The sequence below is a fragment of the Silene latifolia genome, chromosome 10 (genome assembly GCF_048544455.1).
Source record: "Silene latifolia isolate original U9 population chromosome 10, ASM4854445v1, whole genome shotgun sequence".
Classification (NCBI taxonomy): domain Eukaryota; kingdom Viridiplantae; phylum Streptophyta; class Magnoliopsida; order Caryophyllales; family Caryophyllaceae; genus Silene; species Silene latifolia.
Window position 1 is genome coordinate 144,851,702 of NC_133535.1, and position 20,885 is coordinate 144,872,586.

The 20,885-nt window shown below is 37.3% G+C and overlaps 1 protein-coding gene across 1 annotated transcript; it reads left to right on the top strand.

Annotated features, from left to right (window-relative positions):
* Positions 1–16,546: 16,546 nt before the first annotated feature.
* LOC141606172 (uncharacterized) lies at positions 16,547–19,176 on the top strand. The gene has a single exon (XM_074425203.1). It carries the CDS (start codon positions 16,821–16,823, stop codon positions 18,990–18,992), a length of 2,172 nt encoding a protein of 723 aa, XP_074281304.1. The 5' UTR covers positions 16,547–16,820; the 3' UTR covers positions 18,993–19,176.
* Positions 19,177–20,885: the final 1,709 nt, after the last annotated feature.

Genomic DNA, 20,885 nt, shown 5'->3' on the forward strand with positions numbered 1-20,885 from the left:
TAGTTCAAAAACTTTTGAGTAATTTTTGTAAGTTTATAGTGATTATAAGTCAACTAATCTGATTTAGTATAGATTAATTTAATGACAGATTTATAAAGAATGTGATTATGATTAAATAAAATCAAATTGATTGAAAATGGTGGTTTCAGGTAACATGGACGATGATAATTGATGACAAGTCGACTACTTGTTACGTACATTATGTTAATATCAAGTCATGAATTTTATTCATTTATTTATGTTTTCAAGAATAATAATGTACGATACTACGATGTCATTTTTATGGGGTGATGCAAAGGACTCTTGTAAATTTGTAATATCGATCAATAATAGACAAAGTTACCCTTTGTATTAATGAAGGAAATCACAAGAGACGGGGTGTGAATATAAATTCCTTTTACATTTTTCCATGTATTAAATATTCTTTTTATTTTCCAAAGCACAAAGAATTAGAAAAGGAGGTAATCTAAGCAGTAAGAGGATTATACATCTCATGTACTACCTTCAATTTTATAGTTTCTGAACCTTATAATAAAGTTTTTGAGTTTTATTTTAAAGTTTCTGAGTTTCAATATGAAGTTTTTGAGTTTATTCACTTAAACATTAAACTCTAAAAAATTACAATAAAACTCAAAAACATTACATATAAGTTTAGTTAAATTTGAGTTTTGACGGAAAAAATATTAAAATCTAACTTATAAACTTTATTATGCTCAAAAAATACACATATGCTCAAAAACAAATAAAGTTTGAGGTAATAAGGTCAAAAAAATACATATATGCTCAAAAAACAAAAAAGTTGGGGTAGTACATCCGATGTATGTTCCTTTTGCTCTAATCCAAGCAGCCATTAGATGGGTGCAAAAATTTTATTAATAAATAAAAGATTTTCCAATACTTTGTTACTTTTTGTGCTAACAACCTAAAACGACTTAAAAAAACGGAGGGATTATATAATTGTTGTAACAGGCGCGAAAAAGACAAATAAAGAACGATAAAGAAAGTAACATGCAGATTTACACGATTCACTAACGACGATGTGTTAGCTATAATGTCTATAAGGCAGAATGGAGGAGAGCTTTATTGATATTGTGAGAGGATTATTAGAGATTTTCATATTCGAATTTCAGATAGACATGATTGTTAGGGAAAGGCTTAGGGAGTTTATATTATACTCTTTAAGACCTAATATATAATGACCTAGAAAGGCCTAGAAACAGAAAACCTTTCCCAATATAGATAACGGATAACGTTTAGGCGAGACCCCGTCATAGTCGTTTGAAACGACGACTAACAGATTAAAGGCACGAATCTTACAATAATTTCCTTGTTTTGCTAAACGGAAGTAGAGCGTCTTTGTTTAAGGTTGTAAAAACACTTACGTACCCGTTTTACAACAAACTTTTGTGTATAGTGGTCAAATGGCCTGCCCTTTTAGGAGAATTTATGTATAGTAACATTTACACTACCGATAACCGATCGATATGTATACCATATTAGAATCCCGATCTAAGAAGGTAATCCATCCTATAAAAGCATTTTGATCATCGGAGCTTAACGTACATTTTACTATATTCCAACATGCGATTACGTTTTTATTCAATTTACAATATCTTATACTTCTCTAATCGGGATTCCAACAATTCGATCATATTCACTTCAATTCATCAAATTCATGAAGGATCACATCTCTTGACATACAAATGGCAACATGTTGTACAAAGAATAGTATAACTTGGTATAATTTATAAAGAATTTCACTCATTCTATTCATTTCACTATGTTATTTGAACCAAAATGGACCGAACCGAGGAAGTATCTATGTTCAATGACTATGAGTTTTGACGTACAAGGGAATAAATGAAAGGACAAGGGCACGATCAGATAGGGAAGTAGAAAAAGTGATAAGTAGATCGTGATTGGATAACGTAACGCGAGAGTACAGAATTAGTGGCGCATGATCCGATATAAAATGAAGTATCAATAAAGCAAATGGTACGCTGTACGGTATCACATATTCACGTAGGAGAGTCGTATTGTCCCGTCCCGGTTATATTGCCTCCGCCATCTCTCCATGTGCCACATGCTCCATTAAAATGCCCACTTCTGTTTCCTTGACTTTTTTGTTTTTTTACTTTTTTTTTTTTTATTGAATGACAAGTATGATTAGGCTACACATTGCTTGTGCTTGGTCAAATTCCAGTTTAGTTTGGTTTGAGCAATTAAACTAGAGTTGACGAAATAGTTTAGGCCTGCTATCTCAAATGCAAATCCAATCTGACCTGGCTTGACGTTTGCTGAATAGGCTACAAAAGCAGGTTAAAAAGCGAGTAACTAAACCCGCGCGATAGAAGGTAGGTATATTTGCGAAAGATCAAATCATCGTAAACAAGGGAACCTAACAATTTGTCGAAAAATTTGACATATTCTTCAGATGTTTATTCGACATAACAGAAAAAAGAAATTTGGCAAGGAAAACATCACTTCAATTCAACTATTCAAGAAAAAAAATCTGAAAGGCCCAAATAATTTGCCATGCCTCATTGAAACATTCTTGCTTGTTTATTCTTCTCACATTCACAATTGAAAAAAAATGCTTGCATGACTCCACGAAGAGCAACTGCCTTACAAGCCTACTTAAGCTAACCTTTATGGGCCACCCAACTAGGCCGGCGTGTTTGGTCCAGCCCGGCCCATTTAATTTGGTTACTTACGGTACCTATGTGATACAGTCCAGACTACTGCAGTGGCCCATGCAACCTGTGATGACCACAACTGCCATTCACCCAAATTACCAGCAACACTTTTGAAGGCACGTGAGGAGGAGATATGTTGCCCCAATCAGAAGAGGCCACCTAATACAACCAAATAGGAAGGTTCCTAAGTGCAGCACCACAACAGAATGAGGAATTTCATGCAGTTAAATCCTTATCTTTTAGGGTTAATTGATGGGAATAATCCCAACTATAACCGTCCTGCTTATATTAACCCAAACTATATAATAACCGATAAAAAACCAAACTATCCTATCATTTAACTTTAGATGCTATACCCCTCTTTTTTACCTATTGTCACCGGTAAGCTTATAGGTCACCTTTCCTTTCTTCCTTTCCTTAAATCTTCACCCCCTTTCTCCTTTTACTGAGCATCACCCACATTCATCTTCTCATCCACCAGACCACCACTGCAATAAACCCACATTCTCATCCACCCAAAGTCAGACACGATCATCCCTTCAACGCCCCCACCAAACACAGCCTCTCAACCCCACCTCAACCCACCAGACATTACCCTCCGCACTTCACAACACTCCTGCCAAACTCCCTGGCGAATCTCTCTCTCACAAACCGCTACCTTATCCACGCGCGCCGTCACACACTTGAGTCTTCAACCATTCTTACTCGCCTGCTTATCACCGCCACCACCGTCGGACATTTTAGATCTTCAACCATCACCACGCACCGTCTGTCACTTCTAACACCACCGCCACTCCCCTTTACCACAACAATACCGTGTGCTTATTTATCATCTGACAGGCCATAGCTATTCGACATCAAAGGTCTCTCCGTCGAAGCTCTTTAGGGTTATTTTTCTCCTTGTTGCCATTGATGATGTTCTGAAACCCTAGAAGAGAGAAAATGGTAATTTGGGGAAAATATTAATTGGAATAAAATTGTGAGATGTAGAATTGGGGGTTTGAAATTGGTATTTACAGGGGTGTGAATGTGTGATGCGATGTTGTGGTTAAGTAGTGGGTGGCTTGGTACGATGGTAGAGGATGGAGACGGTTGCATGAGTGCGAAGTACATCGGCGATGACAAATAACGAGAAGGAGTTTGTGAATGGAAGAGTGAGTTTCTCGCATGACTAGGGTTAGGGTAATCTTTGAAGGCTGATGACTATGGTGGTGCGGTGGTGGCTGCTAGTGATGAGGTTTGGTGGTGGACTTCGGGTGGTGATTGGTGAGTTGGTGAGTGATGAATCATGTATGGTGAGGGAGGATGTCAATTTTTAAGTTGATTTACATTTTATTTCAGAGGTGAAAAAAGAGTTACCTGTTAATCAGGTTACCAGTCACCGAGTTTAGTTTGAGAAGCGATTGTGTAAAGTTTGGTTTATTCCTAGTTAAAATGTAGTTTGAGTTATTTTGAGAAGGTGGCCAATAGTTTGTATTATTCCCATCAATTAACCCTATCTTTTATTAGCCGTTATTGTACTAAGCCATATGAGCTGGCACTTTCTGTAGCAGTATCCTAGGACCTACTATAAGTAGCCATCTAATAAGCTAAAAAGGACGATCCTAAATTTAGCTTAGAAAAGGTGTACTGGGTAATGCATTCTCAAGTGCCTCTCACTGCAGAATCATTAATGTTGATGGGGCATATTCTGCACCCGCTGACCGAGTCAACATATTGAGGAAGGTCAAAGCTAAAAGACAGCAAGTCAACGTATTAGACAGCCTAACCGACGCAGCCTGTCGGCCTGTCACTTGGGTCTCGGCTAGGCAACTAGCCGGCCGAGAAGCATACTCGCGTACTCACATCCAGTCCCCTCGGCATGGAGTCAACCAGACCTGCCGGCCTGCCATGGGTCCCTCGGCCGAGGGTAAGACAGTCTTTCAACCTGCTATGCCACTTGGCCACTTGGCCACTACGTGACAAAAGGTGAAAATCTATAAATACTTCACTTCTCTCATTGAGAAAAGGATCCGAAAACTATCCCAAACTCACTGATTAATCTGGTATAAAACTCCCTTATCTCTCTACAATATACTTTGCCAAGTTAACACACAACTTATCTCTTTAAGTTTACTGACTTGAGCGTCGGAGTGAGTACGCTCGGTACCAAGCCGAGCCCTCAGTTTGTTCATCTTTACAGGAGAGAGTGAAAGGAAGAGTCAAGCTGTAACACCCCGATTTATGAAGGAGCCTTTAGCAAGACATTCCCTAATAAACCGGACTGTTACCATCTCGGTTTCCCGAGGTAGTGAATAACAAATTAAACTCCAAGGCAAAATATATAATTACTTTAACTTAATTATTACAAAACCTCTTTTACATCAAATTACAAGGAACTAACATAAATGAAAGTGAAAGTCTTCTAAATGATGATCTAGCTACTAAGTCTTCTGATCCAGTGTCTCACGCCCATCAAGCTCCCACCTATCTCATAAACCCATCAAGCCCGCTCCCCAATATTTGGATCGTCACAGGTGTTCACGAATACACCGGGTCAACCACGAGGTTGAGTAGGGAATACAATGAAACAACAAAATATGATATGCATGCTCCTCCGTCACCTCCATCTCCATCTCAACTCATATCTCATAACCCGAACACCCAGTCATACCGATCCCAGTAGACTATATATCGACAAGTAGCCGATCTGCACCTTTCCTTGTTGAGGACACCAGGGCAAGTTCTGCAGAACCCGCCTGGGCCTTATCACAACATCATCTTCACCACACCACATCACCACAACATCCTCCATCTCCAATGCATATGAATGCTCAAAAGAAATTAATGCAACACAATATATATATCTTTGAACCGATCAATCATAAAATCATGTTGGTTACCAAATGTTGTGATAACATACTCAATACGATCAATTCGGTCAATCACCTTCTAGTATATGAATCATAACGTAAATCAACAGCCACGAAGCAAGTCAACGTTCACAGTTTGGTCATACGAAACACAAACAAGTCAACACAATTCAACATCAACGCTAATAAGTCAAGTGTATTTCCCTACCTTTTCGCAATCCGAGCACACACAAGCAATCACTTATGATCCTTCACTTATCCATCACCTACATAACATAATTATGTATAATTACCATCTACTCAGTCAATTAATCATGCACATAACCTAGACTCATCATAACTTAATAGGAATATCAATTTAAAGAACAAACACGACTTTTCCTGATTTTCCTGCTCATGGCAGACTCGGTATAAAATGAATAAATAATTCCAGAAAATTCGAATTGATGCAAGGCCAATTGAATTGGAACCCCATGAGTCTTAGCTACAATTTATATATAACGTGTTTTTCTCAAATTCCAAACTTATCAAGGGTTTTCAGACTGATTTCCAAAAACTGACAGAAACCGTCGCATAAAAAGTATTGATTCATAAAACGAGTTTGACAAATGATTCTTAAGTAAAACCAATGCCTAACTCATCTAAACTCTTTAAATTAAATATATGAAAAAGAAACAGCACCAATTCAATATCTAAATTATGTTTTAGAAGTAATCTTTCAGCCTCTACTGATTTGCGTACTTTTTAGATAGACGTTCACAAATAATTTCTTCAGGAAAAACTACACGGTGAAATGCTACCAATTTTCACAAGCATAAACTAGGCTTGGAATAAACATGAGTCTCTTCTTTAACTTTTTGCATCCCACGGTTTTAAGACAGGTAAAACACTCAAATAACACAGACCAACGAATCTGTAAATTGCTGTAACTATTCCATTCATTTATCTCATACAATTTATAATCAAAAACCCCAAACCAATTCTAGGGTTACGAAAATTATCCCAATACTACTATAATTATGCTAATAATTGAATAAAGAGGTAATAGGATAGTCTACTTACGAAATAGGATGAGAATAGGTGAGACATCGCCTCATTTCCTCACGCTCTCCCTTCACACACGGCTCCCTCTTCTCTCTTTTCTCTCTTTTCTCATGGTTAAAATGAATATGGTGATAGGGAGATTAGGGTTTGGTTAGATGGGTTATACATATAGGATAGGTGCTATTAAGACGATACGGGCCTAGCCTAGATAGATTAATTAAAACTCGAGTCACATAATTACCCGAGTCACAAATACACTACACGACCCAGCTGGTAACTCGGCCTAATATAATATCATATTAAAATACCGGGTATTACAGTCTACCCTCCTTAAAAGAAACTTCGTCCCGAAGTTTACCCTCTCTACCAACCAACGCAAACGAATTATGAAACGCATATACAAAAGTATGTAAGGCACCCACCAAATTGAATATTAAACGCAGTATTACATTCCACCCTCCTTAAAATAAACTTCGTCCCCGAAGTTTAACCATAACAGAAACACATCATGTAACACTCCAACATAACCCACACAACGCATAACCAATATAGCCAAACTGAGAAATCACACATGAAAGTATAAAGATTTTACAATCCTACCCTCCTTAAACATGGTTACATCCCCGTAACCTTCATTATTATAACAAAAGTTCTCAAACTACTGCTAACAACTAAAAGAGGATAAAAGATTCACAACTCACGTTCAAGTTAACTAATTCCTACTAAAGACAATCAATATACAAGCTCTCTCAAGGAAGTTACGATTCTTTGCGGGCCTGCTACTGAAAGACATCGCCACGGATCGGAGCAAAAGCCATGTTGAATAACTTAAGACATTTCAGTATTAATCTAAACACTCTTCATATCAATCAATACATGCAATAACATTCACAGGATCTGCTTGTCAATCTAATTTATACATTACTACTCAGGTTACAAAGATGAAGATGCTTAGGTGCTCATATATGGTTCATGTCAAATAGCATATTTTCCAAGAAATATTGGTCGAATGACGAATGACGAATGCACATTGATTGGCAAATTTTACAAGCTTATTGGTCGAGTCGAGTCAAGCGAGTAAACAATGACATTGGAAAGTTAACATACAATACTATCATACATAAAATTTCATTCTTGGTGCTAAATATATTTAAACCGCACCCAACACCATGACATAAAAGATTAAATGTATTTAACTACACCAATTTTACAAATATTCATTACATATCATGCTAATATCAACATACCATGTTAACACACAACTCACTTAAATCACCACATTACATTTCCCGTTTTGACATTCGTAACTAACCACAACCCACTAATTCACTACATGAACGAACAACATGACTAAATTAACCCACTATTTGTGACTCCGTTCTAGCTTCATTCCCCCAGGACTAGCAAATATCATGAAACCATACAACCGGACAATCGGCTGAAATCTCATTCCGAATTTATACTCACACGACAAAACTTAACTTCATTTTCAAAACTTTTACTTTCATCTTTGACGGTGAATAACTTTCTTAACATAAATCTTATAACAGAGCCGTCCATAGAATCCATTTGACTCAAAATCTGATAAACTTAACTCAATTCCTTCAAACAATACAAGCTTAGATGTCGACTCATATTTCGTAATTTACAGGTTCATCTTATTCATTTCAGTCCTATCTTTACTAATGAACGACTATTACCTCAACATCGGGATTTTAGTTGCACTTCTTTACTCAATTATATTCACGGCTAACACGACTACAACATTTAATCGGAGACCTTTTAGATAGTACACATTCCCTGGTGACGTCTCAAAAAATACATACGATTCGTACCATGATGTAAAGCAAGTAACTACAAATTAACTGTGTTCAATCAAAATTTTACCTCTTTATTACAGATCTATTTATCACGGGTTGCATGGTCACACAAAAGTATAAGTACCAACTCAATCACATGTTAAATTTTAAAACGATTTATCACGTCATAAGAACTAGACAAGAGTCTAACCATATAGTCAATATAAGAAGATTATTAGTTTAGATCGGAGGCACATTATAAAATTCTCTTTAAACTCCTTACGGAACCATCGATTTAAGGCGTCATGAGTAATTAACTTAATAATGTAGAAGTCAAACAACTGAAATTACAATTGAGTATTAATGGTTATATGATTCACAATAACAACAAAATTACTTCCATATCACACATATGTTTAACATTTTAGCAACCATACCATTCAATTGTATCCATCAACTCGATAATTCATTGTCGAAAAAATAAAAGATATCGCATAAACAACTTAAACATGTACATATACCATCATATAACTTGTAAAACATTATCTATGACAAAAGATTAGCAAGGTGAACAAGTTCTCTGGTTTGCACGGTTTGAACAAATAGGCAACTCGCGGCTCAATTAAACGTAACTATAACGACTATCATTTAAACATACGCATAACATGTGAATCATCAAAGGGTTATCTCATTATAATTCATAGCGACGGTTCGAGAATATATTTCAAATATCGTAACTATATCGTAACTATATCAAACTATATTTCAAATATCGTGACAATTGCAACAATCACCTTAGCATTTCATGACAATACAACTATGAACATATCCAATAAGGAGCAACAACACTATTTTATTATCATATCATAAGTTTAGGTTAAACCAAATAAATTAATGCAATGAAAGTAATAAGTATAACTATAGGCACACAGACTCACATAAAAGACATTAGAACTCGGATGACATCCTACATGTGTGAACATTTAGACATACTCATTACTACCATCCATGTGTAAACATTTGAACATAATTATTATAAATATTCATGCGAGTATATTAGAACAATCAAGTTAACATTTAACGCCACCAACTTTACCAAGATATGACAATATAGTTTTATATTTATATATATCCGACCACTATACAAATATGATGAACACACCAGAGATATTATAACATGCCAAGCATAAAATATGCAAACAACTGGACTCGTATAAAATATTTCACCCTCGATTAAGAATCAAATTAAGCTATTCAATTTCACTCATACTATCATGCCAACAATGTTATAAACTAAACTTTAATTTTTTTTATCACTAGTTAAGATACATAACCAATGAATATGCGTGCTACTATCATCATATAAGGACACTATAATTTCACATTAATAAGGCTCACGAAATAATCGAACAACTGCATGAAAACTCAACATAGCATTCACATTTTAAAAGTTATGATTCACGTTGTAACTTCCAAAAAAATCACGAATAAATAACCGTTCAACGAAAACTTGAGTTATATTACTTTTTATAACATACAGAGAGTTAATAGTTCGTGAGAAAAAGAATGAGGTCCAAAGCTCAAGAATTCAATTTTTAAAGGATTCTACAACTCGGTTGGTCCAAACAAGTATGTGACAAAGAATTGGTCCAAAACTTGGGTCAGTTTGCAAAACTTACCATTTAATATAGATACATCAAGAATTTTCGTGGCTTATCAATTTGAAAACATATGCGAATCTTCTGAACGATGGAGTTAGAATTATGCAAAAATTATTAATACAATTTAAATGAGGATTTTTACAAAATCGTTGGTCGAAACATCACTGCACAGAACTTCCCCACCACAGCCCACTAAAATATTTATTACTCCTAATCCATATATTCTATAAGTATGAAACCAACGCCAAATGAACACTAACTCACGAGGCTATCTTTCATAAAATTTTCATCCATAGGCAATAAACAGAAAAGAAATGGCAGTAAGGTCAATTAAAGAGTAAAATCAAACAAAACGAGTTTCAGCACTAGGTCATTCTTTACTATGTTACAAGCTCTTATGAACATACTATGTATACTAACCCATCCCAACTTAAATCTCACACTTTGTACTTACGTAAACATCTATCCCATAGAATCCCTTCGCATCTCGATCTACTCCTTACATCTAAATCACGATTGCTATGACTAGAAACAAGCAATTCAATAGTGTTTCTGATTACTATCACAATACTATACTAGCATGGCTTCCGGATCACATAACCGCATATCACTAGACATAATAGCACTATCAACACGTCATTCACATCCATCCAGATAAATATCATCAATTCGCAATTATTTTCACGCTCACGATTACCACAATCCAACACTTCATTGATTATCAATCTGAACACGAAAATTTATTTCTCATCTCTACAACATCATATGATCACGTCATCATTCATACAAAATACTTACCGTGACGTTGTCCTGCGAATGGTTAGAATATATGGGTCTCAAGGTATACATCAACTCGATTATATCCAAGGTTTTCCTTCTAACTACCCCATTCACTCAATTTTCTCTCGGGTTACCTGGTTCAAAACTGAGAGGGCAAAAGAGCACGTATTAAGGGCGCCTTCTTAACCGCACTGTGAGCTCCTAACAGTTTATTCCCAGGGGTTCATTTTATTTAGACACATCCTACGTTCATTGGGTTCATTGGTTTAGGCCTCGAGGATCGTTCTCTCTCGATACCACTTTGTAACACCCCGATTTGTGAAGGAGCCTTTAGCAAGACATTCCCTAATAAACCGGATCATTACCATCTCGGTTTCCCGAGGTAGTGAATAACAAATTAAACTCCAAGGCAAAATATATAATTACTTTAACTTAATTATTACAAAACCTCTTTTACATCAAATTACAAGGAACTAACATAAATGAAAGTGAAAGTCTTCTAAATGATGATCTAGCTACTAAGTCTTCGATCCAGTGTCTCACGCCCATCAAGCTCCCACCTATCTCATAAACTGTCAAGCCTGCTCCCCAATATTTGGATCGTCACAGGTGTTCACGAATACACAGGGTCAACCACGAGGTTGAGTAGGGAATACAATGAAACAACAAAATATGATATGCATGCTCCTCCGTCACCTCCATCTCCATCTCAACTCATATCTCATAACCCGAACACCCAAATCATACCGATCCCCTTAGACTATATATCGACAAGTAGCCGATCTGCGCACCTTGTTGAGGACACCAGGGCAAGTCCTGCAGAACCCGCCTGGGCCTTATCACAACATCATCTTCACCACACCACATCACCACAACATCCTCCATCTCCAATGCATATGAATGCTCAAAAGAAATTAATGCAACACAATATATATATCTTTGAACTGATCAATCATAAAATCATGCCGGTTACCAAATGTTGTGATAACATACTCAATACGATCAATTCGGTCAATCACCTTCTAGTATATGAATCATAACGTAAATCAACAGCCACGAAGCAAGTCAACGTTCACAGTTTGGTCATACGAAACACAAACAAGTCAACACAATTCAACATCAACGCTAATAAGTCAAGTGTATTTCCCTACCTTTTCGCAATCCGAGCACACACAAGCAATCACTTATGATCCTTCACTTATCCATCACCTACATAACATAATTATGTATAATTACCATCTACTCAGTCAATTAATCATGCACATAACCTAGACTCATCATAACTTAATAGGAATATCAATTTAAAGAACAAACACGACTTTTCCTGATTTTCCTGCTCATGGCAGACTCGGTATAAAATGAATAAATAATTCCAGAAAATTCGAATTGATGCAAGGCCAATTGAATTGGAACCCCATGAGTCTTAGCTACAATTTATATCTAACGTGTTTTTCTCAAATTCCAAACTTATCAAGGGTTTTCAGACTGATTTCCAAAAACTGACAGAAACCGTCGCATAAAAAGTATTGATTCATAAAACGAGTTTGACAAATGATTCTTAAGTAAAACCAATGCCTAACTCATCTAAACTCTTTAAATTAAATATATGAAAAAGAAACAGCACCAATTCAATATCTAAATTATGTTTTAGAAGTAATCTTTCAGCCTCTACTGATTTGCGTACTTTTTAGATAGACGTTCACAAATAATTTCTTCAGGAAAAACTACACGGTGAAATGCTACCAATTTTCACAAGCATAAACTAGGCTTGGAATAAACATGAGTCTCTTCTTTAACTTTTTGCATCCCACGGTTTTAAGACAGGTAAAACACTCAAATAACACAGACCAACGAATCTGTAAATTGCTGTAACTATTCCATTCATTTATCTCATACAATTTATAATCAAAAACCCCCAAACCAATTCTAGGGTTACGAAAATTATCCCAATACTACTATAATTATGCTAATAATTGAATAAAGAGGTAATAGGATAGTCTACTTACGAAATAGGATGAGAATAGGCTGAGACATCGCCTCGCAATTCCTCACGCGGCTCCCTTCACACACGGCTCCCTCTTCTCTCTTTTCTCTCTTTTCTCATGGTTAAAATGAATATGGTGATAGGGAGATTAGGGTTTGGTTAGATGGGTTATACATATAGGATAGGTGCTATTAAGACGATACGGGCCTAGCCTAGATAGATTAATTAAAACTCGAGTCACATAATTACCCGAGTCACAAATACACTACACGACCCAGCTGGTAACTCGGCCTAATATAATATCATATTAAAATACCGGGTATTACACAAGCAACGACATCATTCAACAAGCTTAAGTGGTCATAATCCTGCTCCGTAATTACACCCGGAACAAATGTAATAGCCTATCAATTTTCCTTAATTGAACAACTATTCTTCTATCCTCTTTTATTACTGCAATTCTCAGCTTTATTTCCAATTTTTCATTACAATCTTTCTTATATCTTTTTGCATATTCATTCCTTGTAAGTCTTATTTATAGTTATATCAAGTAGTATAAGAGTCGTGCTTCCTCTGACCTGTATTCATAAACAAATAACAATCATTAGAGAAAAATCCAAAAAAAAAACCAACAAAAGAAATACTCACAAAAAAACAGACCTTTTTTTCTCACCTTTTTAATCGAGAAAACCTCAGTTCACCAGACAAAGGTGCATCAGGGTCAAAATGGTAAACGATGGATTATCAGCAGATGTGGAGACTCTCAAGGCACAAGTGGCACAACTGGTCGAGACTCTCTCAAACTTCACCTTACAACCTGGTAATAAAATCCAAGACCTTAATAATCTCATTAGATCTCCTACTATTAAATTTCCGATCTTTAATGGTGATGATGTCGAGGGGTGGATGTTTAAGTGTAACCAGTTTTCTATGGCTGATATTGACAATACTCTGAAAGTAACCTATGCATCCATGCACTTAGAATCTAGAGCCTTGGCTTGGCACCAAGCCTACACTAAGGGCAGGTCCCCTAACTTACCTTTGGGGTGGGGGGAATATAAGACTGCCATTGAGGCTAGGTTTGGTAACACTCATGAAGATCCCATGTCTGAATTACTGGGGTTAAAACAATCTGGATCAGTACAATCATACCATGACCACTTCGATATATTGCTAAGTAAATTAGAGCTACAACCCTCTTATGCACTTAGTTGTTTCATAACTGGATTGGAGGAAAACAATAGCTAGCATGGTGAGAATGCTTAAACCAAAGGATATTAAGGAGGCATATGGGTTGGCTAGGTTACAGAAGTTGTGGCTATGGGTGCCAAGAATAACTATAAAACAGTCCCATAACCTCATCTTCTAACTACAAAAGCAGTTTTTCTCCACAACAAACCACTGTTGTTCAGGCTACCAAAACCTTCCCACCAAAAACTCCTACCCAAGCACAAAACTTAAAAAAAAAAGACATTCATACCAACCAATTAATCACCTAGATTCAGGCCAACTAACCAAGAATATGAGGAGAGGAAAGACAAAGGGCTACGTTTTTCATGTGATGAGAAATATACACCTCAACATATTTGTAAAAACAAGAGGCAGGTCTATGCAATTGAAGTTGAGGGAACTAAAGAGATAGAAGAGGAGGACGAACTCATAGAGGAGGAAAGAAATGAAGGAAAGTGTGCCCAAATCTCTATATATGCCTTGGCAGGGCAACACCATTGCCAAACCATGAGAATTCCAGCACAAGTTGATAAAAGAACACTCAGTGTTCTGGTTGACAGTGGGAGCTCTCACAACTTTGTGGACATAGGGATTGTCAGCAAGTTAGGATTACCTTTGACCCCTATTCCAGTTTTCAATATATCTGTGGCCAATGGAGGGAAATTATCCTGTTCCCATAGGGTCTAGCAGCTGAAATGGAAGATCAGGGACACTTATTTTTGAGTAATTTCTGGCAAGAGTTGTTTTTCATTCATGGAGTTAATTTGCACCTCATCTCTGCCTACCACCCTCAGTCAGATGGCCAAACTGAGGTATTAAATAGATACATAGAGACATACCTTAGGTGTTTTTGCATTGAGGCACCAACAGATTGGTGTAAATGGCTGCCCTCTACAGAATAGTGGTATAACACTACCTACCACAGCTCACTAAAAGCGACCCCCTATGAGATCTTGTATGCCCATCCTCCACCACTACACCTACCTTATTTGTCGGGAGATAGCAAAGTTGATGTTGTTGATAGGACCTTAGTGGCCAGGGAGGAGGCTTTGCAAAGCATTAAGCTTAATTTGACAAGGGCTCAAAATAGGATGAAACAAAGGCTGATAAAAAGAGAAGTGATAGAAAGTTTGAGGCCGAGGATTGGGTGTTCCTAAAGCTACAGCCATACATGCAATCCACTGTGGCCACCAGGAGCAACCAAAAACTATCTAAAAGGTACTATGGTCCATATCAAATCATGCAAAGGATAGGAAAGGTGGCTTATAAGCTAGCCCTTCCCCCGGCTCCAAAATACATCCAACCTTTCATGTGTCCTTGCTCAAAAAGCATTATGGTCCTGAACCCATAGTCATTGAGAAACCAGTAGATGCAAGGGAAAAACCAGAATTCATCTTGGCCAGAAAGTCAGAGTTAATGTAACCAAGGTGCTTGTCAAATGGGCGAACTCAGGAATAGAAGACGCTACCTGGGAATACTTGTATGACATTAAACAGAAGTTTCCTAATTTTGATCCTTGGGGACAAGGACCAATTCAAGGAGAGGGTATTGATACAGTCCAGACTATTGCAGTGGCCTATTCAACCTGTGATGACCACAACTACCATTCACCCAAATTACCAATAACACTTTTGGAGGCACGTGAGGAGGAGATATGTTGCCCCAATCAGAAGAGGCCACCTAATACAACCAAATAGGAAGGTTCCTATGTAAAGCACCACAACAGAATGAGGAATTCCATGCAGTCAAATCCTTATCTTTTATTAGCCGTTATTGTACTAAGCCATATGAGCTGGCACTTTCTGTAGCAGTATCCTAGGACTTACTATAAGTAGCCATCTAATAAGCTAGAAAGGATGATCCTAAATTTAGCTAAGAAAAGATGTACTGGGTAATGCATTCTCAAGTGCTTCTCACTACAGAATCGTTAATGTAATAGCCTATCAATTTTCCTTTATTGAACAGCTATTCTTCTATCCTCTTTTACTGCAATTCTGAGCTTTATTTCCAGTTTTCATTACAATCTTTCTCATATCTTTTTGCAGATTCATTCCTTGCAAGTCTTATTTATAGGAAAACACATGAATTGTAATTCATGGGAAGTGTGAAAATAACTAGTTGTTTGGTTGCCCCAATTCATGTGAATTGGAACTTCCTAGGAACTCTAATTCCTCCTTAATGGAGGAAGTTGCTTACCTAGCCCCCTATGGAATTGGAGTTCCCACATGCAACCAAACAACTTTTTCAAATTCACATGAATTAGAATAGCATAGTAATTAGAACTTCCTGGGCATTGTATTTTTCTGTTGCGAACCAAACGACCCCATAGTTATATCACTATGCGACTATTCCTTTAGATCCGTCTCTACAAGTTTGGTCCTCTGTTGTCATTTGACTTCTCAAAGTGGATTGGGTATAGCCTAACCCGTATCCATCAATCTAATAAGAATTTCATTCATGTTATCCGTGTTATCCGTAAAACTTATCGTCACCCATACATTACTCATACAAAAAACGACTAAATGGGGTTACAAAACCGGTGTTCTCTAGCTACACGATGTTTCTAGTTAGATAAAGTTTGAATAGTGTCATTACTCACCACAACCTGATCGTCGCAACTGGAAAGGAAAAAAACAAGAAAATAAACCTTATCGTTGTAATCCGGAAAAGGTCCCACCAAAACTCTAAGAACCACCAGAACTCAGAACAATCAACTAATTAATTCATGCGATAACGCTAGTATTATTCACAAAAACATTGATGATACAGTAACAATGATACACACTTGCGTTAAATTGTTTGTTCCATTACTAATAATCTTAAGCATAACTAATTTATGTTATTCCGCTTCGTCGTCCATAAAAACTTCCATTGTTTTCGCTACGCTTGGTAAACTGAGTTACAATTTCGACATCTATACCCTACCAATTAACCCAACTCCATCTCCACCCTTCTTCGCCAAGAATTACGATGAGGTCAAGATCACTGATGGAACCTCAGTCAACTTTAACGGTCACTTTGTCGCAAATTCATCCCCAATTTTCTCTCGCTTTAACAGTCGAATTCCGCGACAACCTTCTATTGATGTCGTTTACGTAACGGACAGAAACGGCACTACGAATATTAACTTCGACTCGGTCAACGTCGACTCACTGAGTCGAACAACTCGGATCGACTCGGTTGAGGTTGACTCACTGAGTCGACCCGGGTCGAGGTCGGCGCTCGAGGTTTCAACTCGGGTTCAGGTGCCTTTGTTGAAGGAGGGTATATCGATGAAGGATCGGCCGAGTTTGGTGGGTGAGCGACTCGTTTACGTGTCGACTCATGAGAACTCGGGGGTGCCTCGGACGAGTTGGGCTGCTGTGTACTCAACTCACTTATTAACCGGGTCAACTCGGAGGTTGACTCCAAAGGGAATTGCCGATTTTAGCCCTGCGGTGTCACCTTCAGGGGTTTGGACGGCGGTGGCGTCGTATGGGGAAGAAGGGTGGGGTGGGGAAATTGACGAACTCGGGACGGATATATATGTTTTCAAGACTAGAGACGGGTCGAGTCGAGTCAAGGTTGTTGAACACGGGGGATGGCCTTGTTGGGTTGATGATCATACGATTTATTTTCATAGAAGAGACCCGGGAGACGGGTGGTGGAGTGTGTACAAGGCGAATTTGCCACGGGTTGGGCGGGTCAGGTCCGAGTTAGTTAAAGTTCAAAGAGTCACCCCACCCGGTTTGCACGCGTTCACCCCCGCGGCTTCTCCCGGGAATTATGAGTTTATCGTAGTGGCAACCAGGCGAGCCGGGTCTGATTACCGTCATATTGAGTTATTTGATCTTGTGACAAAGAAGTTTAAGGAAGTGACTCGGCCCATTACACCTTTAGCCCATCACTTGAACCCGTTTATATCGGCTGATTCAACTCGGGTGGGGTACCATAAGTGTAGGGGTGGTAGTAATGGAAAACAAATTTTGTTAGAGTATGTTGATAACCCGAAAAACGAGTTTTCCTTGTTTCGGGTTGCAGGGTCATTTCCGTCTTTTTCTCCCACCGGTGATCAGATTGCTTATGTGGATTTAGATGACGGGTATATTAATGTTGTGAATATTGATGGGTCAAATCGACGAACGGTTTTTAAAGGACGTGTTTTTACGACCGCTTGGAATCCGGTTCGTAAGGGCGTGATCTATACTAGTTTAGGGCCCACATTTGCGTCCGAGAGGACTAAGGTTGATATTATCTCAATCACTATGGATGACAATGAGATAAGTTATAAGAAGTTAACGTATGGAGGTGAAAATAATGCATTTCCCTCGCCTTCACCCGATGGTAAATGGATCGTGTTCAGGTCAGGTCGTACAGGTTATAAGAACTTGTACATTATGGATGCCGAAGAGGGTGAAACGGGTAGTCTCGAAAGGCTAACCGAGGGTCCATGGGATGATACAATGGCAAATTGGTCACCAGACGGTGAATGGATCGCATTTGCATCGGACAGAGAGAATCCAGGTTCCGGGAGCTTTGAAATATTCATGATTCATCCAAACGGAACAGGGCTACGCAAGGTGATACAAAGTGGTTCGGGTGGACGGGCGAATCACCCATGGTTTAGTCCGGATGGAAAGAGTATTGTGTTTACTTCGGACTATGCCGGTGTATCGGCTGAGCCCATCTCAAACCCGCACCACTTCCAGCCATATGGAGAAATATTTATTGCCAAAATAGATGGGTCTGATATACAAAGAATGACCTATAATTCTTATGAAGACGGTACTCCGACATGGGGGCCGACGTACATGAGCCCGGAAAATGTGGTCAAGTCTGCTGATGGGCCGCGGTGTGCGTTTGAGGATTGTCATTGGCTTAACATAAATCCAAAAGGCCCAAAATATGGATGTCTGAAGACTGAGAAGAGTATACCCTGCAATATTTCAGTTGGAGGAAAATGTTAAAAATGGTCTTCCTATGATGTAATATGGTAACATATCTGCATATAGTAGATGATAATAAGGACTAATGTGTGGTTTGTACTTTGTAGATATCCAACTCTTTTGTTACTTTGAGATTAAAGTTTTTATTTTGTTTGAGAGGAATAATGATGTATAAGACTATAAGATTATGTGGATTGGATACAAACTCTTAAAATGTTAATAGGGTTGTTAAATGGTTTTGGGAGGTCTGGTTCTACAAGATAATTGAGGCACTATACGTGAAAAGTGAAAACGTAGTTTTTGTAATAAATACTCCCTCCTATCCATCGTTTTTTTCCCTTTTGAAGTGGGCACGGGGATTAAGGGTGGGGAGTATAATATTGATAAATATATGAGTGGGGTTTGGTAATTGGAGAGAGGTATGAATAATTATGATTAAATATTAATAAAGGTGATGGGTGGGGTTTGGTTATTGGAGAAAGAGGTAGGAATAATTAGAATTAAATATTAATAAAGTATATAGTGGGGTTTGGTGAGTGGAAAGAGGTAAGAGTATAATATTAATAAAAACTTTCTCAAAAAGGAAAGGGGAAGAAAACCTGAATAATCTGTTTTAGGAAATAGGAAAGAAAAGAGTGGATAGGAGGGAGTAGTACTCAAACCTAACATTTGGCTCGCAAACGGGAATGAATGATTGGATATGGTCATATGGACTCCAATTTTGAGAATATTTTGAATTTGCTATTACTCCTATTAGACAGTCATGAATTTTGATGTTGTCCTAAGAGCATCTGCAATGGTGAGGCTTTCCATAATTTATCTCTCATTTTTTTATTCGTCCACCACATTCTCCACTAACTTTTTCATCTACCCTCCCCATTTTATAATATCATGTCCGCAATAATGAGGTTCCCCAATAAAATTAAATTACTCACAAAATTTTGGGAACCTCCCCAAAAAAACCACAAAAAAGCTTTGCATTTCCTTGGGGACCTCTCCTAAAAGTAGAGGAGCCCAAAGTGATGGAGAGGGTAATGCAATAAGGGGTGCCCCATATGATGAGAGAGAGGGTATATGGGGAGGCAAATTTCCGCATTTGCGGATGCTCTAAGGGCCCTTAAACAGGACTTTATAGAGGGATCATCGAGCTATGTCAGATGGTGGTTGTTCACATCATGGTTAAGGCGTTTGATCCCTACTCACAAGGCCATTTGATATCAGTTCATCTAAATCATAACTAGGTATGTTATCACGGGTTACATACAGAAAGGGGAGAGGCCAATTATTTGATAATTAATGAATCAAATTGAGTATGGAGGATCAAATTGTTCTTCAAAAATCTTCAAAAAATATAAAATCCCCTATTTACTAAATGAATAGGTGATTTTACGTTTTTTTTCCGCCTAACTATATTATCTTCTATTTGGGCCTTTAATTTTGCGCATTCTACTAAGCACACTATGGGCCAAATCTGCAAGCTCAAGAAAAAAAAATATAATGTAAACTGGATGAATCATAAATCATTGCTATAATTAAATTACCTCATTCTCTATATACTAAGAGAATAAAATTCTCACTCCAAAAGCATCAAGTTAAATAAGGAAACGAAAAAACTTATTCATTACATTATTATTATTATTTCATCAAAATATAATCTTTTAATCAAATAATAACATTTTCATTAAAATCTAAATTATAATCTTTTAATTAAACTAAGATAAATTTGCTATAATTTTATAAACTATAAATTTCTAAGTTTTATTGTTGTTATTATTATATACTAGAGAATGAGCTAACAAGTATATTATTAGTTTCGTAAAAAAAAAAAAAATAGATCATTATAATAAATTGAGAAAAATTATAAATTATAAAGTAATCGTTACTTTTATGGTAAAGAAAAAATAGTTTTTTTTC